The 22587-nt window shown below is 41.0% G+C and overlaps 1 protein-coding gene across 1 annotated transcript in view; it reads left to right on the forward strand.

The window, feature by feature from the left end:
• The first annotated feature begins 9235 nt into the window (after positions 1–9235).
• Positions 9236–22587, forward strand: part of LOC149435262 (serine/threonine-protein kinase SBK1-like) — a 38057-nt gene continuing 24705 nt past the window's right edge. Inside the window, exons 1-2 of the mRNA XM_089662839.1 lie at positions 9236–9326; positions 10365–10532. Coding sequence (XP_089518965.1) covers positions 9236–9326; positions 10365–10532 — 259 coding nt within the window. The remainder of the gene's footprint in view (positions 9327–10364; positions 10533–22587) is intronic.

Consider the following 22587-nt stretch of genomic DNA (forward strand, 5'->3'; position numbering starts at 1 on the left):
GAAGCATGAGTTAGTTATGCAGATGCTGCTCACACAGCTGGGTCACCCCACACAAATACACTTATGTTACCCTTCCTCCATACCCCTGAGGGTGTTGGTGATAATGAAATGTGCAAGGATGAGCAATTGAAGAGGGTATACTGGATTGTGAGCCAGAGTAGATTGGGCAGGTTCAGCACCTCTGCACTTGCTGTTACATAGTACAACATCGCATGCAACTTGGGTGGTTTTCCAACATTCCCATGCAACAGAATGAAATCTGTAAATCAACTTCTATGAAGCAGGAGGGGTCACAGATCAATATTCTGCTGGTCCCTGCTGAATCAGTCAACTTTCCATTACTATGTCCAGCAGGTGGGCCCCTTTGGAAAAAAATCATGCATGTGTGGGTGTGATGAAGGTCAGCCACCCTTAGTGCTTGTCTGAATAGGAATCAATTCCAGATATCAGCTTAAAATCAATTGTTCAGATAGGCACTATCCTGGCACCAGATTGCCCTCAGCCTATTGTCATGCCATTCAAGAAACAGTACCACCCATAATGAATAGATTACCCTGCTTGGCAGTTTACAGCCAAATCAAACCATAGACAGATAAGCAGACATTACACACCCACAAAACATAAATTATCTTATAATAAGAAATATATTTAATCTGTTAATGGAGATATCACAACCTCATGGTCTCAGTGAGACTAGGACACAATGGTTTATATGTCATCTCCTTTAATATTTGGGGCATTTGGTAGTGTATTCTGAAGTACACACGTAGACAAACAGCATGACTTTGCTAAACGAATGAAGGGTAAACCATTTGTGTATACATGGCTTCAATGTGCAGTGGTTTAGCAAGGAAAAGGTTCCAATGCACAACTTCCTGGTTGAATATGGGATGTCCATCAACCTCAGTGGCCATCCAAACATAATCAGGACTCATGAAGTGGTCTTTCATATAAGCAGAGAATGTTTGTCCAGGAGGCCAAGCCAAACGTAAATTGTATGAAAAATAATAATCTTTAAGAATTAAATCTCTGTCCTTGGTGCAAGATTCTCAAATTTAAAGACACTATCAATGGCATACAAACAGGTTTCCTTTAACCTCCCTAGCGGTATTCCCGAGTGTAGCTCGGGGTAAAATGTCAGTACCAAAAGCGGTAACCCCGAGCTACACTCGGGCTTACCATGCGGCGCTGCATAGAGAGTCCCTGCAGAGCTTACCTTGTCCTTCGCTCCCGCAATGTGTCTACTGCAGCATCCCCGGCCATCTCCTTCAGCTGATGCCGGCATCCGGCTTCTGTGTTCCAGTCCCCGTGACGTCGGGACGTAAGGGCGCCGGGAAATTTTTTTTATTTTAAAAAGTCATTTTCTTAAAAAAAAAAGATTTTACATAGTAAAACATTGCTGTTTCAACCCATTTCACATACATTTTGTCCCGAGTGCTTTGTCCTGCGCCCTGCCTGCATTTTGTCTGTTCTTTCTACCCTGGAAACTTAGAAAAGTCCATGGCGTCCAAAAAGCATCCCTTTAGGTCAAAAGTGGGTTTAGATCAGCTAGAGAACAGCGATAGTAAATCAGAACCACTTGCAGAATTGAGTGATAATGATTCATGGGGGAAATTCATCATCAGACACTGAAAACGATTCTGCGACTTTGCTCAGCGATGTGCAAACTTGGTGCTATATTTCACATTTCAGTGTTTTTGGTTTGATTATATTATTGAATTAAATTATTTTTTATGATTATGAAATTATAATTTATGATTTTGTGTTTCAAATATCATACCCGGGATGTTTACTAGACTCTTGTTTGGACAGATTTCAGTGAGTTATTTTGCATGGAAATGTAGTTTTTTATTGTAGGCTGTAATTTTTAGGAATAATGGTACCGTTTTCAGCACCAAAAATCTGAAATAATCATACCGCCAGGGAGGTTAATCATCCTTTTGAGTGTATTGAGCAAATATTCTATGTCTCAGGATAGTATGATGGATTTATTGGATTACATTTTCCATGTTGCTATCCATACTTTGTCATGTTGGCATCTTGACTAATTTTGACTTTTTAATAGGTTGCTTAAATGAAGATACTGTGAAGCGATGCATTCCTCAGATAGAGAGTGCATTGGAATACAAATGGTTTACCCTTCATTTGTGAATATAAAGCGGTCAATAGATAAAGCAATTTTCTTCCTGTAACAATCATTTGATTTCCTTCCTGTGGATCCATTGAGCTCTCCCAGCGATGGTCAGGGGGTGCCGTCCCCAGGAGCACAGTTATTTCTAGAAGCTATAACCACCAGCAATAATCAAAATGTAAAATTAGAGATTGGTTGTACCCAGGTTGAACGAACGATCAACTTGGGTACATTCAGCCTGCCCATACATTGTTTGAATCTTGGCTGGTCCCTGCTGAACTGGCCAAGATTCAAACCATCTATGAACAGCTTTAGCCTCAGCATTGTGTACAGGAAGCATTTACAAAGCATTAACCTTCCTTTAAGCAGCATTCTTGTAAGTTCTTAAAGCACCCACCCCCCCCCCCGCTTCCAGTTTTGGTGTGATGATTATGGATCTTAATGGGTCACTGATGTTGATTTAATCAAGCTTTCAGCACACTTCAATGGGCTTTTAGTAAGATTCTGCATCAGGTTTATGTTGCTAATTATCTTCTGACAGGTCAGTTAGTGGCTGTGAAGTTATTTAACAAGGAAAAGGTTCCAATGCACAACTTCCTGGTTGAATATGGGATGTCCATCAGCCTCAGCGGCCACCCAAACAATCAGGACTCTTGAAGTGGCCTTTCATATAAGCAGAGAATGTTTGTCCAGGAGGCCAAGCCAAATGTAAATTGTATGAAAAAGAATAATCTTTAAAGGACACTAAGGACAGAGATTTAAATTCTTAAATTATTTGAGTATCTTGCACCATCAATGGCGGCTCTCACAATTGTATACAAACAGGTTTCCTTTAATCATCCTTTTGAGTGTATTGAACAAATATTCTATGTCTCAGGATGGCATGATGGATTTATTGGATTACATTTTCCATGTTGCTATCCATACTTTGTCATGTTGGCATCTTAACTAATTTTGTCCTTTTTTAATAGGTTGTTTAAATGAAGATACTGAAGCGATGCATTCCTCAGATAGCGAGTACATTGGAATACATGCACAGCAAAGGGATGATCCGTGTCGAGCTGGACATTATTCTGCTAATGGACTTTGAATGTAATATGATCAAAGAGGCAGATTTTGGACTGGCAAGGCTCCAAGGTACGGAAGCATCATCTATGTCCTGGTTCATACTGAAGACTGCTCTAGAATAATGTAGCCTGAAACAAGAACAGTTGCATCTGCACCAAAGTATCGATGCATGGACCTTTGGTGTCATTTACACAGCTATGACTAGGTCATTCCCTTGGAAAGGAGCAGAGGGCTGTGACCCAATGTCTAGGGACTTTGCTTGGTGGCAAGTCAAAGGATCTGACATTTGCACCAGAAAAGTGGAAGAAGTCTTCTTGAAGCCAAGCAAATGTTCTGGGACCTGGGGTCTCTGAAAGGTGCAGAGCCATGGACATTCTAATATATCTTCATCTGCCATAGAAAGCAGAATTGCTTTCAGAAGACCTTACAAGTACTGTTATACAGTACATATGGCATCTGGTTTGAGTGCCTTCTCAATTTGCTGAAATCTGACAAGCCTCACACCTGGAACCAGCAGCCTATGTGGAGTGTCCCTTTAACTTCAGCTGGCTCTTTAAACAGCTTGTCCAGGAAGTGGCACCAGCTGGAATTCTACTCCCTAATAAAGCCCAATATAAGTTTGTAAGAAAAAAAAAAAAATTAGAAAAGATTTAACGTCTGTGCTTAATCACTTCCCGTCTGGCCCATGTACATAAATGGCCAGATAGGACAAGTGCAGGAGCGGGTTGCCATTCATAAATGGCGCCTGCATTCTCAGGTTGTGTGCTCCCTGGATGGGACCTCTGAGGTCCCAGTCATGTGATCACTGATTGGCCAATCAGTAATCACATTAGTAGTAAGCAAGATGTCACTTCTGACATCATTGCTTACTACTAGTGAAATCTGAATGAATGATCAGAGGTCACATGGTACAGGGCTATCAGCCTTGTACCATGTGACAAGTTGTGACCAATCACAGCTCTCAGTATTTCTCAATGGTTGCAAGAATGCAGCCACAGATGAACAATTGCTTTTACTGAAAAAAAAAAAAATCACCCCCTATTAGTACAGTGTCACTATGGTGACAATGTACTGCTAGGGTGACTGTTAAAAAGGTATATATAAAAAAAAAAAAAAAACACACACATTTAAAAATTATAAAATTTTGGGTTATAAACTAATTTGGGTTTTTGTTTAACTAAAAATACATTTTGGCCAAGATTTATGATGAGATTTGCAAAAATAAAAATCCCAGTGGTGAATACCAAAATAAAGTTTTATCAGTCTAAAAAGCCAAAAATGTAATATGGGTACAGTGTTGCATGACCGTGCAATTGTCATTCAAAGTGTGTTAGCGCTGAAAGCTGAAAATTGGCCTGGGCAGGAAGGGGGTGAAAGTGTCCGGACTGGAAGTATTTGAGCTTTAAGAACTCCCCACTCATTACAGTGAGATTGTTAGATTTATAGGCATGTAACTTTCTCAGCTGTGGAGCAATGTTATGGACAATAGTCCTAGATCTTGCACCATCAATGGTGACTAATATGTTTATATGATGGATAAGAGGCTTCTTATTTGATTACATTTTTCCATGTCGGTGTCTATTTTGCCATATAGTGACTAATTGTTCCGATTTCTTTGTTCAGTTTAAATGAAGATCCCGTGAAGCGATGAATTCCTCAGATAATGAGTGCGTTGGAATATTTGCACAGCAAAAGGGATGGTCCACCGTGACAGCAAACTGGACAAAACTCTGATCATATTACACTCGACATTCATTAGCAAAGTGGCAGATTTTGGACTGGCAGGCATCAATGTAGCTGCAGCACCACCCATGTCCTGGTTCATACCGCTCCAGAACTGTAGCCTGGAGCAAGAACAATTGCTTCTACACACCAGAACTGATATGGGCCTTTGGTGTCGTGATTAGCACAGCTATGACTGGATCATTCCCTTGGAAAGGAGCAGAGGGCCATCACCCAATGTATAGGGACTTTGCTTGGTGGAAAGTCAAAAAAGATCTGACCTTAGCACCAGATAAGTGGAGGAAGTTTGCTTGAAGCCAGCAAACGTTCTGGGACCTTTTGGCCCTGAAAGCCTCTGAAAGGTGCTCAGCCATGGACATTCAAATACATCTTCATCTGCCATGGAAGCAGAAATGCTTTCAGAAAACCTTACAAAAAAGGAGTACTGGTATACAAATGGCATACAGAGCAAGTGACGTCCAGTTTGGAGCTGCCGCATATCTTCTACCTGACCAAGAAAACCTCACTGACTGCTGGAGCTGAGGTAGAAATTGTATAAGTCATTCGACTGCCTAATAATCAAGAGACCAGCTTGTTGAATGCACTCTGGGGAACTGTACAAGCCTCCTGTCCTAGTTGAAAGAATGAATATTTAAAACCTAGAACACTTTGCTTATCTACAGTTCTGATAATTATGGATCAACATATCAAGTTTAAGATGGACCTGGAAGTGATATGCTTCAAAAATAAAAAAAGTGGCCAAATCTTCATATTGTAGGTAGAGTTGAGGCAAACTTGGTTCTAGCATAGGTTCACACTGAACATTAGCAGTTTGGCTGTTCATAGAAGATGTGAACTTTAAGGATGTTTGGTTAGAATTCCCCCCACCAAATGTCCCCCAATGCATTGCTCAGGCTATCATTGGCCACAGTCATACTTGACCTCTAGTTAGGTGCAAGACATTGGCCAGTGTTGGCCACTGTAAAACATGTGCCCACACACCAAGTCTGCTTTCACAGCACCCATTTGTCACTGTGGGTGGATTTAGTGTGGGTGAAGGACGGATGACATTTGTTAAGGGAAAGTCTGGTTAGTGACTTGTGCAATAAACAGTTTTCATGTTAAATTATGTTATAAACAGTCAACTTCCACTAAGACCCAAAACCGGTCAAACATGTCCGCTGATCATCACCACCACCTGATTGTCAAACATCTGATGACCAGAGCCAGGATGCCTTGCATCTGTTTTATATACTTATGTCACATCTGTAATAAATGGAGAACACTCCAGCATACACTTGTCATTTTGTCTGATCTCCTATACTGCAGTATGTCTTCCAATTAGGCCTCATTGGCTGACTAGGGAAAATCCACAAAACTCCTCTATTCTTACTTCTAATCCTCCATTCTCCTCTCTCCATACTCAATTCTCCCACCTATATTCTTACTCCTTCTCAAGTCTCCTCCTCCAGTCTCTAGTCAGGAGTGGAGGTCCTTTTCCTCTAAATATCACTCTGTACCTCCAAAAATCTCAGGTCCCAAATAAGCCACTACTAATGTTGAGCGCATGGAGTCATTCCTCTCATTTTGCTACCACTCCAGACTTCTTCACCCATCATGGGTGAAGCCCGTAATTATATAAATCATTTCACGCTTTTATAATTTAGTGAATATTTCATAATTAAATTTTTCTAATTCCAAATTGCCAGCAGGTCTCTGGAAGAGGCAGGTTTGTTATGGAAAAGGGAAAAAAAAAATTATGCAGAATCTGACATCCAAGATTCAATAGAATTGCTTACCTGTAGACAAACAGGGTGACTTTGAAGCCATGTGTACACAAATTGTTTACCCTTAGTATGTTACAAGGAGAAAATTGCCAGCTTTATATTCACAATCATTTGATTTCCTTCCTGTGGAGCCATTGAGCTCCCCCAGCGGGGGTCAGGGGGTGCCGTCCCCAGGAGCACAGTTATTTCTAGAAGCTATAACCACCAGCAATAATCAAATGTAAAATTAGACAGGTTGGTTGTACCCAAGTTGAATGATTGATCAACTTGGGTACATTCAGCCTGCCTATACATGGTTTGAATCTTGGCTGGTCCCTGCTGAACTGGTCAAGAATCAAACCATCTATGAACAGCTTTAGCCTCAGCATTGTGTACAGGAAGCATTTACAAAGCATTAACCTTCCTTTAAGCAGCATTCTTGTAAGTTCTTATAGCACCCCCCCCCCCCCCCCCGCTTCCAGTTTTGGGGTGATGATTATGGATCTTAATGGGTCACTGCTCTTGATTTAATCAAGCTTTCAGCGCACTTCAATGGGCTTTTAGTAAGATTCTGCATCGGGTTTATGTTGCTAATTATCTTCTGAGAGTTCAGTTAGTGGCTGTAAAGTTGTTTAGCAAGGAAAAGGTTCCAATGCACAACTTCCTGGTTGGATATGGGATGTCCATCAGCCTCAGAGGCCATCCAAACAATCAGGACTCATGAAGTTGCCTTTCATAAGCAGAGAATGTTTGTCCAGGAGGTGGCAACAGCTGGAACTCTGCACTCTAATAAAGCCAAATGTAAATTGTATGAAAATAATCTTTAAGAATTAATCTGTTCTTCGTGTCCTTAAAGTATTTGAGAATCTTGCACCATCAATGGCGGCTCTCACAATTGTATATAAACAGGTTTCCTTTAATCATCCTTTTGAGTGTATTGAGCAAATATTCTATGTCTCAGGATGGTACAATGGATTTATTGGATTACATTTTCCCTGTTCCTATCCATACTTTGCCATGTTGGCATCTTGACTAATTTTGTCCTTTTTATATAGGCTCTTTAAAACACCTCCCACCCACCATATAGTCCAATGACAGGCACAAGGTGGTTCTCTCATTCTGAGAAGACGTCGTATGACGTCCTCCCATTCTCGCCACGCATGCGCGGCGATGCGCTGTGTCCCTCGAACACAGCGGATCACCAATCACGGAAAGAGCCGAAGATGTTGGCTCGGTCATGTGAGCAGCTGTGTCCAATCACAGCTGATCACATGTAAACACGGAAATGACAGTTATCAGCATTTTTCTCCTTTCGAGCTGTCATGCTGACAGCTTGTCAGGGCAGGGCTGTGGAATGGACAGGTAGGCCTAGTGGCAGGGTAACGCACTGGCTGACGACAACCACCACCAACAGACCGAAGTCCCTCAGGGCGCGGAGTCCAAGTCCCAGGCTGCCCTTCACCAGGGCCCCTGATGGTGGGGATGGACTTGACGCAGCCAGGAACCAGGTCGCGGCCCCAGAGAAACCCCGGCTGCGGTAATGGCCGCCGCCAATGGCGTGTAGCTGGTGAGAATGACAATAGCGTAGTCAGGCAAGCCGGGTCGACAACAATGGGACAAAACGGTACAGAACAGTAAGAACAATAGACAGAATCACAGGTCACGGGCCGGGTTCAGCAACGGAAGGTCAGATCGAAGGAAAACACAGAGAATGGTCTTAATCACAAGCCGAGTCAGATACCAGAAGAGTCACGAGCGTATACACAGAGCTGTAGGAAGACAAAGACACAAGACACAAGTGCAAAGAGCATGTGCGGGTCACAGGCTTATTTCATCAGCCACACCCCTCTGGGGGAAGGACCTCAGAGACCTGAAGGCATAAAAAAAAAAAAAAAAAGATTCCCACCATGCACAGCAGAATCCAAAATGGACGCCAGCACATGGAGTAACAAAACCTCAGGGAAAAGGTAGGACCTCGACACAGCTTGAGAGGAGAGCCAGTAATCTGCTTTCTGTGGAGGGGACATGTACACTGATCATCAGGGCGATGATGATCAGTGTAGCCCCAGCAGTGCCACGTGCCAGTGCCCATCAGTGCATATCAATGCCACCTATCAGTGCCCATCTGAGCTGCCTTTCAGTGTCATCCATCAATGCCAATCAGTGCCACCTATCAGTGCCAATCACTGCAGCCTCATTAGCACACATCAGTGAAGGAGAAAAATCACTTTACAAAAAGTTATAACCACTAAGAAAAACGTTTTTCTTCAAAATTCAGTGGTTTTTGGTTTAGGAAAAAATAAAAAACCCAGGAGGTGATTAAATACCACCAAAAGAAAGCTTAGTCACAAAAAAATGATAAAAATTTCATATGGTACAGTGTTGCATGACCGCACAATTGTCAAAGTGTGACAGCGCTGAAAGCTGGAAATTGGCTTGGGCAGGAAAGGGGTACAAGTGCCCGGTAGGCTAGTGGTTAAATGAAGATACTGTGAAGCGATGCATTCCTCAGATAGCGAGTACATTGAAATACATGCACAGCAAAGGGATGATCCGTGTCGAGCTGGACATAATTCTGCTAATGGACTTTGAATGTAATATGATCAAAGAGGCAGATTTTGGACTGGCAAGGCTCCAAGGTACGGAAGCACCATCTATGTCCTGGATCATACTGTACACAGCTCTAGAATAATGTAGCAACTGTTCTTGTTTCAGGCATCTACACCCAAGCATCAATGCATGGGCCTTTGGTGTCATTTACACAGCTATGACATTCCCTTGGAAAGGAGCAGAGGGCTGTGACCCAATGTATAGGGACTTTGCTTGGTGGCAAGTCAAAGGGCTTGACGTTAGCACCAGAAAAGTGGAAGTTCTCTTAAAGCCAGGCAAATGTTCTGGGACCTTTTGGCCCTCTGCCTCTGAAAGGTGCAGAGCCATGGACATTCTAATATATCTTCATCTGCCATGGAAAGCAAAATTGGTTTCAGAAAACCTTACAAGTACTGTTATACAGTACATATGGTGTCTAGTGACTAATTGTCCAGTTTACTTTTCATAGGTTGGTTGAAATTGAGATCTAGTGAAGCATTGTGTTCCTCAAATATTCTATGTCTCATGATGGTATGATTGATTACTACATTTTTCCATGTTCCTGTCCATATTTTGCCATGTTGGCATCTTGTGACTAATTTTGTCCTGTTTTTTTACATGGTGCTTTAAATGAAGTTGCTGTGAAGCGATGTGTTCCTCAGATAGTGAGTGCATTGGAATACATGCACAGCAAAGGGATGATCCACCGTGTCAAGCTGGACAATATTCTGCTAATGGACTAGTTGAATATGGGATGCCTGTCAGCCTCAGTAGCCACCCAAACATAATCAGGACTCATGAAGTTGCCTTTCATATAAGCAGAGAATATGTTTGTCCAGGAGGCCAAGCCAAATGTAAATTGTATGAAAAGAATAATCTTTAAGAATTAAATCTGTCCTTAAAGTATTTGAGGATCTTGCACCATCAATGGCGGCTCACAATTGTATACAAACAGGTTTCCTTTAATCATCCTTTTGAGCAAATATTCTATGTCTCAGGATGGTACGATGGATTTATTGGATTACATTTTCCCTGTTGCTATCCATACTTTGTCATGTTGGCATCTTGACTAATTGTTTTTTTAATAGGTTGTTTAAATGAAGATACTGTGAAGCGATGCATTCCTCAGATAGCGAGTACATTGGAATACATGCACAGCAAAGGGATGATCCGTGTCAAGCTGGACATTATTCTGCTAATGGACTTTGAATGTAATATGATCAAAGAGGCAGAATTTGGACTGGCAAGGCTCCAATGTACGGAAGCATCAACTATGTCCTGGTTCATACTGTACACAGCTCTAGAATAATGTAGCCTGAAACAAGGAAAACAGTTGCATCTACACCAAGTATTTAATGCATGGACCTTTGGTGTCATTTACACAGCTATGACTAGGTCATTCCCTTGGAAAGGAGTAGAGGGCTGTGACCCAATGTATAGGGACTTTTCTGGTGCTAATGTGAGATCCATTGACTTGCCACCAAGCAAAGTGGAAGAAGTCTTGAAGCTAAATAAATGTTCTGGGACCTGGGGTCTCTGAAAGGTGTTCATCCAGGGACATTAATATATCTTCATCTGCCTTGGAAAGCAGAATTGCTTTCAGAAGACCTTAAAAGTACTGTTATACAGTACATATGGCATATAGAGCAAGTGATGTCCATTCCACAGCTACTGCCAGTGCTTCTGCATGTCTTATACCTGACCATGAGACAATCTGACTATTGGAGCCGAGGTAGAAATTGAATATGTCCTTTCAACCACCTAATCAAGAGACCAACTTGTTGAATCCACTCTGGGGAACTGTACAAGCATCCTGTCCTACCTGAACACTTAAAATTCTAGAACACTGTTGAACTTTTGCTTACATGGTTTACAGTCCTTATAATTATGGATCAGTGTATCATAATATGAAGATGGCCCTGGAAGTGAGGCTTCAGGAATAGCAGTCAAAACTTCATGAAGGAGATGAGGATAACATTTGGTCCTAGCATAGGTTCAAACTGAACATTTACAGTTTGTCTGTTCATAGAAAATTTGAACTTTGTTCGGCTAGAATCCCCTGACCAAATGTCCCACAATGCATTGCTTGGGCCATCATTGGCCAAGGTCATACTTGAACTCTAGTTAGGAGAGCAAGACATTTGCCAATGTTTGTCACTAAAGTTAGCACCCCCACACTAAGACTGCTTTCACAGCACCCATTTGTCAGTGTGGGTGGATTTAGTGCAGTGTTTCTCAACTCCAGTCCTCATGGACCCCCAACAGGTCATGTTTTCAGGATTTCCCTCAGATGAAACAGCTGTGGTAATTACTAAGGCAGTGAAACTGATCAAATCAACTGTGCAAAATAATGGAAATCCTGAAAACATGACCTGTTGGGGGTCCATGAGGACTGGAGTTGAGAAACACTGATTTAGTGAGTGACATTTGAAGGGAAAGACCGGTTAGTGTCATGTGCTTCCAGTATTGTGCAATAAACTGCATTCATTGCTATATGTATTACTATATTGTGTGCTGTATATATTTTTCTATTGATACTTTTGCAGTGAATGGTCATCTATGGCTAGGAAGAGCTGAGTTTAAGCCCCCTTAACCTGATTGGTTTGGGGTGTTTAGCATTATGTCAATAGTAGGTAGTTTTTTTTATCCTTTACACCAAGCCAAAAAGGTTTTAATTTGGTTTAATGATTTGGGTAGGAGTTACATTTTTATTTCCACTTTCTTGTAGTTTTTAGCTTGATGGTTATGGTCATATATAATTGTAAGGGACCAGCAGTGTTGGGGAGGAGTCAAACTACCCTGGAATATGTTAAAGCAGGGTTTGGGGGAACTACAAGAAAAAACCTGTGCTGAATCAAAATGGCCATTTTCTGGGAAAAAAAAAGAAAAACCCACCAGCAATGGGGGGGGCAGTTCACTGTGCTAAGGACAATCACAGTCAAAACTATTTGATCAAGGACTTACCATACACATTCAGGGAAAATGGTATTTTTTTTTATATGAAGCAAAAGGGTCCCCCAAAATATTATCCTCTTTCATAATCTTCATCCTCACTCCCATCCTATACCTGGAGGTATTTTTGCATGCCATTAAAATTACAAATGGTTTTATGTAATGATTTATAAGCTAGTTGCTGAAGCTAACCTCTGCTCTTATTTAAGATCTGAGTCACAACCCGGGTTTTGGGAACTACAAAGACCAGATGGTGAACTTAAACCCCATTGAAATCAATGGTAGCCAACTCAAAATGGCCATTTTCTGGGTTAATAGGTAAAGGGTTATAAAAACAGCATGGGGGAGAGGGGGGCACTGTCCTCATAGGACACACCTCCAAATGTCCCCCAAAACAGTATCCTCTTCCTTTATTTCCATTCTCAGCACTCCATTTTCCTTTCTTCTATATCTGAATATATTTTTGCATGTCTTTAATATAATTACTAATGATTTTATTTACTGAAGACTTTATAAGCCAGTTCCTTAACCCCTTGACGCCGACATAACACAAATATGCGGCCTCACGGACCTGGGCTTTTTTCCGTGGGGCCGCATATTTGCGTACCTGTCTTTGTGTTGGGAGCGCGCCCCTCAGCGCGCTCCCAGCACCGAGACCGCGGTGTCACTGAGAGCACCGGGTCCTGTTCTAACGATCGGGACCCGGGACTCCCGGTCCCGGGTCACATGATCGCTGTGATAGCCTCTGATTGGCTATCACAGTGATCAGTCACTGTGCAGCCCGGCCCCCTTGTTTTTTTTCCTCTCTCTATGAATGGAGAAGAGAGATACATTGTATCTCTCGAACTCCTGTCAGAGAGAAGAAAAAAAAAGTTTGTTAAAAAAAAAAAAAAATAAATATTAAAAAAATAAAAGAAAAAGTAAAAAAAACCTAGATCAAGGTTTGATCTAGTTCAGTGCCAGGGTTAGTGTTTAGGTCAGGGTCAAAGGTCAAGTTCAGGATTTAAAAAAAATTGGTGTCAGTTAGTGTTAATGTGTTTTAGGTAAAAAACAAAAAAAACAAAAACAAAATGCGCACTATGGTTTCTGGGCTGTACTACGGGTACAAACAAATAACATACACATATATGGTATCACTGCGATCGTCAAGAGCTGGAGAATTTATTTTGGGTTTCTCTTTGGTGGTAGGTTATGGTCATAACAAGAAACACATAGCTAAATAAAAAAAAAAAAAAAAGGATTTTTTTACTATTTTTGGCCAGTTTTCCTTTAATAAAAAAAAAAAGAAATTAGGAGATATCCATTACCATTTACCAGCAAATGAAAGCCCAATTTGTCCTGAAAAAATCAAGGTATAATCCACCTGGATGTGCAGAGTAGTTGTGATGATATGTACGGTTTTGCTATCACATGTCAACGGTGCAGAATTGTGCTTAGGCCTTTAGATTTGGTTTACCCTTAGGCGTGAAGGGGTTAAGCCAACCTCTGCTCTTACTTTCTTATTTTGAAGATACATTTGAGAGTCACAACCCAGGACCACAAACAGTGCCAAGTCTCAGGACATTACATCATGAATGTAGAAATGAAAAATTCCACTAAGACCCACAAGCTGTCAAACATTTCCACTGATAGTCACCACCACCCTATCAAAAGGGTCACAGACTGATTGATGACCAAAGACTGGATGCCTTGCATCTTCTGTTTTTATATACACGTCACATCTGTAATAAATGGAGACCATTCCAGCATACACTTGATCTTTTGTCAGATCTCCTATACTGTGGTATGTGTTTTCCAATTAGGCCTCATTAGCTGACTAGGGGAAATCCACAAAACTCCAATTCTATCCTCACTCCTAAACCTCAATTCTCATGTCTCAGTCCTCTTCCATTCTTAGTCCTCCAATCTCACTTTAGTCAGGAGTGGAGGTCCTTTTCCACTAAACATCACTCTGTACCTCCAAAAATCTTGGGTCCCGAATAAGCCACTAACGGTGAGAGCACAGAGTCATTCCTCTCCTTTTGCTACTAATCCAGACACCTTTACTTGCCACATTTTGATATTACAGTTCTATTTGAAAATGGATTATTTCTTCCCCCCCCCCCCAGCATTCTAAAAATACCCCATAATGACAAAAATGTGAAAGAAGTTTGTTTGAAATCTTGGCAAATTTAAAAAAATGTACACAAGTATTCACAGCCTTTGCGCAATACTTTGTTGAAGCACCTTTAGCACCAATTACAGCCTCAAGCCATTTTGAGTATGATGCTACAAGCTTATCACATTTTTTGGGCAATGTCTCCCATTCTTCCATGCAGTACCTCAAGCTTCATCAGGTTGCATGGGAATGTCAGGGCAGACATTTTTGGATCTCTCCAGAGATGTTCAATCGGGTTCAAGTCTTGGCTCTGGCTGGGCCACTCCAGGACATTCACAGAATTGGCATGTAGCCACTGCTTTGTTGTTATGTGGGCTGTGTGCGTAGGTTGTCCTGTTGAAAGATGAACCGTCACCCCAGTTTAAAGGTCCAGAGTGCTCTGGAACAGGTTATCAAGGATGTCTCAGGATCAACTGAAAGATGAATTCAGTAATGTACAGACTAGCCTCCCAGTTCCTGCCACTGAAAAACATCCCCACAGCATTATACTGCCAACACCATGCTTCTCTGTAGGGATGGTATTGGCCAGGTGGCAGGTGATGTCTGGTTTCCTCCAGACATGACGCTTGGCATTCAGGCCAGAGTTCAATCTTTGTTTCATTTCAGACCAGAGTTGTTTCTCATGGCCCGAGTCCCTCAGGTGCCTTTTGGCAAACACCAAGTGGGCTGCCATTTACCTTCCGTCTGGCCACTCTACCATAAAGGCCTGATTGGTGGAGTGCTGCAGAGGGTTCTTCTGGAAGGTTCTCTTTTCTCGAGAAACACTGAAGCTCTTTCAGAGGGACCGCCAGGTGCTTTGTTACCTCCCTGGCTAAGGCCCTTTGATCGCTCATTTTGGCTGGGCAGACAGCTCCAGGAAGCTTCCTGGAGGTTCCAAACTTCTTCCATTTACAGATGGAGGCCACTGTGCTCGTTGGGACCTTCAATGCTGCAGAAATGTTTCTGTACCCTTCCCCAGATCTGTGCCTTGATACAATCCTGTCTCAGAGATCTACGGACAATTCCTTGGATTTCATGGCTTGGTTTGAGCTCTGACATGCACTGACAACTGTGGGACCTTCTATAGACAGGTTTATGCCTTTCCTAATCATGTCCAATCAACTGATTTCCCCACAGGTGGACTCCCAATCAAGTTGTGGAAACATCTCAAGGATGATCAGTGGGAACAGAATGCACCACAGCTGAGTTGGTAACACACCATCTTATCTAAAAGATAAGAAACAAGCTCTAAGACATTAAGAGCATCACACTCGGCAATCCTACATATCTTGTAACAGCGGATGTAGAAGCTTTATATAGCAACATTAAACATACTGATGGCCACGCAGCTGTTGAGTTCTATCTAGACACTGCTGATGACATCCCTTTAATACAAAAGCACTTTATCCTGGAGTTACTTGATTTTTCTATGAGTCACAACTACTTCTGGTTCAACAATAAGTACTATCTGCAAAGGACCGGAGTTGCTATGGGTGCGAAGTTCACACCCAGCCTTGCCAACTTATTTATGGCAAGATGGGAGGAAGACCTGATTTATTCTCGCGATTGGCCCAAACTAATTTTTTACCGCAGATACATAGATGACATCCTGCTTTTATGGGAGGGGGACAAGTTTACATTAATGAATTTTTTTACCACTTTAAATTATAATGAATTAAACATAAAGTTATCTTTTCAGTATGATTATTTTACTATCAATTTTTTAGATCTTACACTTCAACACCGGTAACACCATCTCTACAAAGACTTATTTTAAACCAACGGATAGGAACAGTTTCATTCCCAAAGACAGCTGCCATTTGCCAAGATGGCTAGCTAATATACCTAGAGGACAAATTTTTATGTATACACAGGAACTGTACTAATCGTGAAGATTTTATCATACAATCCAACATTCTCAAAAATAGGTTTATAGAGAAAGGATACAATGCCACTTCATTAGAGAGTGAAATTAACAAAATCATCAATATGGATAGGAATGACCTTTTAACCATCAAACCAAAAGGTCCAAGTTGAAAGAGTTTGTCCTTTCATCACCAACTTTAATACAAAGATATTGCCAAAATTATCAGGAAGAATTGGACCATCCTCAAAAATGACCCAGTGTTAGGCAACACGTTACCGGATTTACCAGAAATCACCTACCGTAGAGCACCAACACTCATGAACAAACTGGCACCTAATATAATTAACCCTCCCAAACAACCTAGCTTTTTCTTTAACCGCAGTGGTTTCTACCCCTGTAACAGATGCATGTTGTGCGTTTATAACGGCATACACAAGAGTACTGTAAAATCATTCAGATCGAATACCACAGGTAAAACTTTCCACATCGAAAATACCATCACATGTAACACTACACATGTGGTCTACCTCTTAGAGTGTTCCTGCGGGAAGCAATACGTTGGGAGAACCCAAAGGCTGAGAGACAGGTTGCGTGAACACTTGAAGAACATCACAAAGGGGTTTAGGGAACACTCTGTATCCATGCATTTCAGACAACATCATCACAGAAACCCACATTGTCTGAAATTTACAGGAATAGATGTTATCAAAAAACAATGGTGAGGTACATATAGTAAAAGAGCTGTATCTAAGCTAGAAACAAAGTGGATTTACTTATTACAAACGCTGTCACCATCTGGCCTGAATATCGATCTTGATATTAACTGCTTCATTGATACCAGTTAACAACATCACACAATCCCATATCCCCTAATAGAGTACGCCCTTTCTTCTGATTTTTATGGTCATCATTATCCCTTTCACCCCTCGTAGGAGTGGTTTTTTTAGTTTATATTCTTATCATGTATATTATATTCTTATTATTCATCTATGTCACTATCTAATACATATTGGGCTCTAATGGCCCTTTTGTTGGTTTTTTTAAGCATTATGATATAGATTATTATCTTCTTACCTTTTTTATATATGTTTCACCATTATGGAATACGATTATCATAATTTTTATCATACTTGTTTTTTGAATTGTTTTTAACTTATTATTAATCCAGCCATCACGAGGTATTTTATTTTTAATGTTGTCATTATCAGATCTCTTCGCTAAACCTTATTTATTGTGTCAGAGGTTTTGCTTTACATATGAATTATGGCTTTATAAGGAGAGATCCTTTTCCTATACCATCTATTCCACATTTGGCCACTAGGTGGGGATGTTGCTGCGGCCCTCATTAGATCTCTACATAGCAATTTAGATTGCAGTATAATATTAAAGATCATACTTTTAGCATTAGAGGCTCTATTGCACCACCCAGAAGTAATTGCTATATGTCCACATGCCCGGACAAACTTTTGACACTCAGGAATATTTTCTCTGCTTCAAGTGTGTATCCTGTATCACTGTGCTGTTCTAATCCTTAGAAAAATGGCCGCCGGAGGTCTCTGGGCATGCGCAACTGCTATTTGTCCTCTAGACAATATAGCCAAAAACATGGCAGCCACTCGCGCTAGTGCGCATGCGCGGGAAGCCCGCAATGCCGCAGATTCATAGAATGAACTCATTTGGTCTGTTACTATTTAAGGATGCTCTTGGGACAGGGTTCTCTCCCTTTGAAAATGTGTTATTACACGAAACGCGTTAGGGAGATACCCTCTCTCATCGAATATTAACTACATTACCTGCCAACTACCTCAGATGTAAGTGCTGGCTCTGCTCATTTACGTGTACCTTGATGTTATTCTCATATTACCAATAAACATACTACACTATTGGAGTGCTTTTCTCTGGGCTCATTTATCTGGCACTGAGAGTCCTCATCCTGAAGGATCCTTCCCTGGTTCCCACCTGCTTGTATGATCCCCCTGCTGGTTGGAAATTGTACTGCTGGACACGGTTGACCTGAGATGTGGAATCCTGCATTGGAGAGACGACAGCTGGTGAATTACCTCCACCTGATGATCACATCCGCATGCTGAGTTCCCACCCCCAGAGTACCGAGGAGTAGGTCTTATTTACTCCAACGCACATTAATCTGTGCTATCTGGTTAGTGCATAGTATGCTCATTGTTTCCAGCCACAGCAGTCACGAAAGTTATCCGCTGTTCTGTGTCACCACAGTCACATTATTCCGCATGAACTATATCCTACAAGTTTGTTATTATGGGACACTAATTGGTGCATAGTATGCTTTTTGCTTCTAGCCACAGCAGTCACAAATATCAACCTTTATTTTTGGTGTACCTATAGTCCAATCACCGTGCATGAACTATATCCAATAAGCTTTGCTGCTGGTATTTAGTACCACAGTCACAAAAAGTTTTATTATTGCTCACTGTATCACAACAGTCACATTAATTCATATGTATTATACCTAATAAGTTTGAATACTCTGATACCATCTGCATATTGTAAATATTATCAGAGAGCGCCGCATTTTGTACTTTTATTCTTGGCATCTCTTGGAGGATTTGAGGTTGTTTCCTCTCCTATACTGGCTGCTCCCGTCTGTATCTTGCTCATTGTCACCCAGCGCTCATATTTTTATTGTTTACATCATGTTGTCAAATTGTTGAGGAAAATGAATTTAATCAATTTTGGAATAAGGCTGTAACATAACAAAATGTGGCAAAAGTTAAGAGCTGCGAATACTTTCTGGATGCTCTGTATATACACATTTTTCTAATAATGTCATGAACATTTCATACGTTTTTTCTGGTCTTCAGAGCATTGAAATTTAAATGTTTTACATATTTCATATATTTACAAGAGTAATGGATATATGGAGTTCCCCAGTTGAGGAGGTTCTACCACTCAATGCTTTGTATAAACAACTTTTACAGTCTAGTTATTTATATTGCCTCCGTGGTCCTCTAGATATGCTTCTATCTATACTTGGATGATAGAGCAGTGAGTCAGTTATGCAGACGTCGCTCATACAGCTGGGCCAACACACACAAATACACTTATGTTCCCCTTCCTCCATACCCCTGAGGATGTTGGTGATAATGAAATGTGCAAGGATGAGCAATTGAAGAGGGTATACTGGATTGTGAACCAGAGTAGATTGGGCAGGTTCAGCACCTCTGCACTTGCTGTTACATAGTACAACATTGCATGCAACTTGGGTGGTTTTCCAACATTCCCATTCAACAGAAGTCAATCTGTAAATCAACTTCTATGAAGCAGGAGAGGTTACATATCAAAATTCTGCTGGTCCCTGCCGAATCAGTCAAATTTCCATTACTATGTCCAGCAAGTGGGCCCCTTTGGAGAAAATCACACATGTGTGGGTGTGATGAAGGTCAGCCACCCTTAGTGCTTGTCTGAATAGGAATCAATTCCAGATATCAGCTTCAAATCCATTGTTCAGATAAACACTATCCTGGCACCAGATTGCCCTCAGCCTATTGTCATGCCATTCAAGAAACAGTACCACCCATAATGAATAGATTACCCTGCTTGGCAGTTTACAGCCAAATCAAACCATTTCCAACTATTCTCAGAACATGAAAAGATAACAGATATAATCCAGTAGATTGGTCAAAGTCAGAAAACAAGCAGACAGTGGACAAAGCCAGGATATGTACACAGATACCCAGCAACCACCCAGGAGCTCAAAGAAATGTGACATTGCTCAAGCAAAGCCAACTGCACTGAGCACATGTGTATATATAGGGAAGTAAACTGGGAGTGACCCAGGAAGTAATAGAAGGGAAAAGGATATAAATCCACAGTAGAGCAGGCGGCGCCCATAGGGAAAGAGACACCAGCAACACATGTGAATGAAATTACAGATCTAGCAGAACCACTGCAGCCAGGAGGTATCAATAGAATTGCTTACCTGTAGACAAACAGGACAACTTTGAAGCCATGTGTACGCAAATTGTTTACCCTTAGTTTGTGAATATAAAGCTAGCAAAAGGTGTTAATCCAGATACATTCTAATATCTTCATCTGCCATAGAAAGATGAATTGCTTTCAGAAAACCTTACAAGTACTGTTATACAGAACATATGGCATATAGAGCAAGTGATGTCCATTCCACAGCTATGCCAGTGCTGCCCCATGTCTTATACCTGACCATGAGACAACCTGACTATTGGAGCTGAGGTAGAAATTACACATGTCCTTTCAACTACCTAATAATCAAGAGACCAACTTGTTGAATCCACTCTGGGGAACTGTACAAGCCTCCTGTCCTAGCTGAACACTTACATCTTAGAACACTGTTGATCTTTTGCTTACATGGTTTACAGTCTTTAGAATTATAGATCAGTGTATCATAATATGAAGATGGCCCTGGAAGGGATAGGCTTCAGGAATTAATAGTGTTGGCAAATCTTTATGAAAAGTAGAGATGAGGATAACATTTGGTCCTAGCATAGGTTCAAATTGAACATTTGCAGTTTGGCTGTTCATAGAAAACGTGAACTTTGTTTGGCGAGAATCCCCTGACCAAATGTCCCACAATGCATTGCTTGGGCCATCGTTTGCCAAGGTCATACTTGACCTCTAGTTAGGAGCAAGACATTGGCCAATGTTGGTCACTGTAAAGTTTGCACCCCACACTAAGGCTGCTTTCACAGCACCCATTTGCCAGTGTGGGTGGATTTAGTGTGAGTGACATTTGTTGAAGGGAAAGACTGGTTAGTGTCATGTGCTTCCAGTATTGTGCAATAAACTGCATTCATTGCTATATGTATTACTATATTGTGTGCTGTATATATTTTTCTATTGATACTTTTGCAGTGAATGGTCATCTATGGCTAGGAAGAGCTGAGTTTAAGTCCCCTTAACCTGATTGGTTTGGGGTGTTTTAGCATTATGTCAATACTAGGTAGTTTTTTTAATCCTTTACACAAAGCCAAAAAAAGGTGTTAGTTTGGTTTAATGTTTTGGGTAGGAGTTTTTTTTTTATTCTCACTTTCTTGTAGTTTTTAGCTTGATTGTTATGGTCATTTATTATATATTTTAAGGGAGCAACAGCATTAGGGATGAGTCAAACTACCCTGGAATATGTTCTAGCAGGGTTTGGGGAACTACAAAGAAAACCAGATGGTGAACTTGAACCCCACTGAAATCAATGGTAGCTGAATCAAAATAGCCATTTTCTGGGTTAATAGGTAAAGGATTATAAAAGAACAGCACGGGGGGAGGGGGGGGCTCACTGTCCTAAAAGGACAATTCACACGGTCAAAACTATTTGATCAAGGACTATTTTTCATACACATTTAGAGAAAATGTTTTTAAATAAACCGAAAATGGCATTTGTTTTTATAGAAAACAAAAGACCCCTCCAAAAAGGTGCCCCAAAATATTATCCTCTTCCATAATCTTCATCCTCACTCCTCCCATACCTTGATATGTTTTTGTATGTCATTAAAATAACTAATGATTTTATGTACTGAAGACTTTATAAGTTGTCCCCAAGTTAATCTCAGCTCTTGTTTCTCATTGTTAATATGCATTTGAGAGTCACAACTGAGGACCACAAACATCAGTGCCAAGTCTCAAGACATTACATCATGAACGTGGAAATACAAAATTCCACTAAAACCCAAAAGCTGTCAAACATGACCACTGATAGTCACCACCACCTGATTGTCACCAGCATCTTAACATTGTCACTGACTGCTGACCAAAGACTGGATGCCTTGCATCTTCTGTTTTTATATACATGTCACATCTGTAATAAATGGAGACCATTCCAGCATACACTTGGTGTTTTGTCCGATCTCCTATATTGCAGTATGTCTTCCAATTAGGCCTCACTGGCTGACTAGAGGAAATCCACAAAACTCCACCTCTATTCTTACTCTTAAACCACAATTCACCTTAACTTTTGCCACATTTTGCTATGTTACAGCTTTATCCCAAAATTCATTATTCTTTCCCCCCCCTCAATCTACAAATACCCCATAATGACAATGTCAAAGAAGTTAATTTTAAAATCTTTGCAATGTATTAATTAAAAATACATAGGTATTCCCAGCCTGTGCGCAATACTTTGTTGAAGCCCCTTTAGCACCAATTACAGCCTCAAGTCATTTGGAGTATGATGCTAAAAGCTTAGCACAACATTTTTGGCCAGTTTCTCCCATTCTTCTTTGCAGTACCTCAAGCTTCTTCAGGTTGGATGGGAATGTCAGGGGAGCCATTTTCAGATCTCTCCAGAGATGTTCAGTTGGGTTCAAGTCTTGCCTCTGGCTGGGTCTCTCCTGGATATTCACAGAATTGGCAT

This window comes from Staurois parvus, unplaced genomic scaffold (assembly GCF_062004578.1).
Source record: "Staurois parvus isolate SC_StPar_1 unplaced genomic scaffold, SC_StPar_1.0 ptg001566l, whole genome shotgun sequence".
Classification (NCBI taxonomy): domain Eukaryota; kingdom Metazoa; phylum Chordata; class Amphibia; order Anura; family Ranidae; genus Staurois; species Staurois parvus.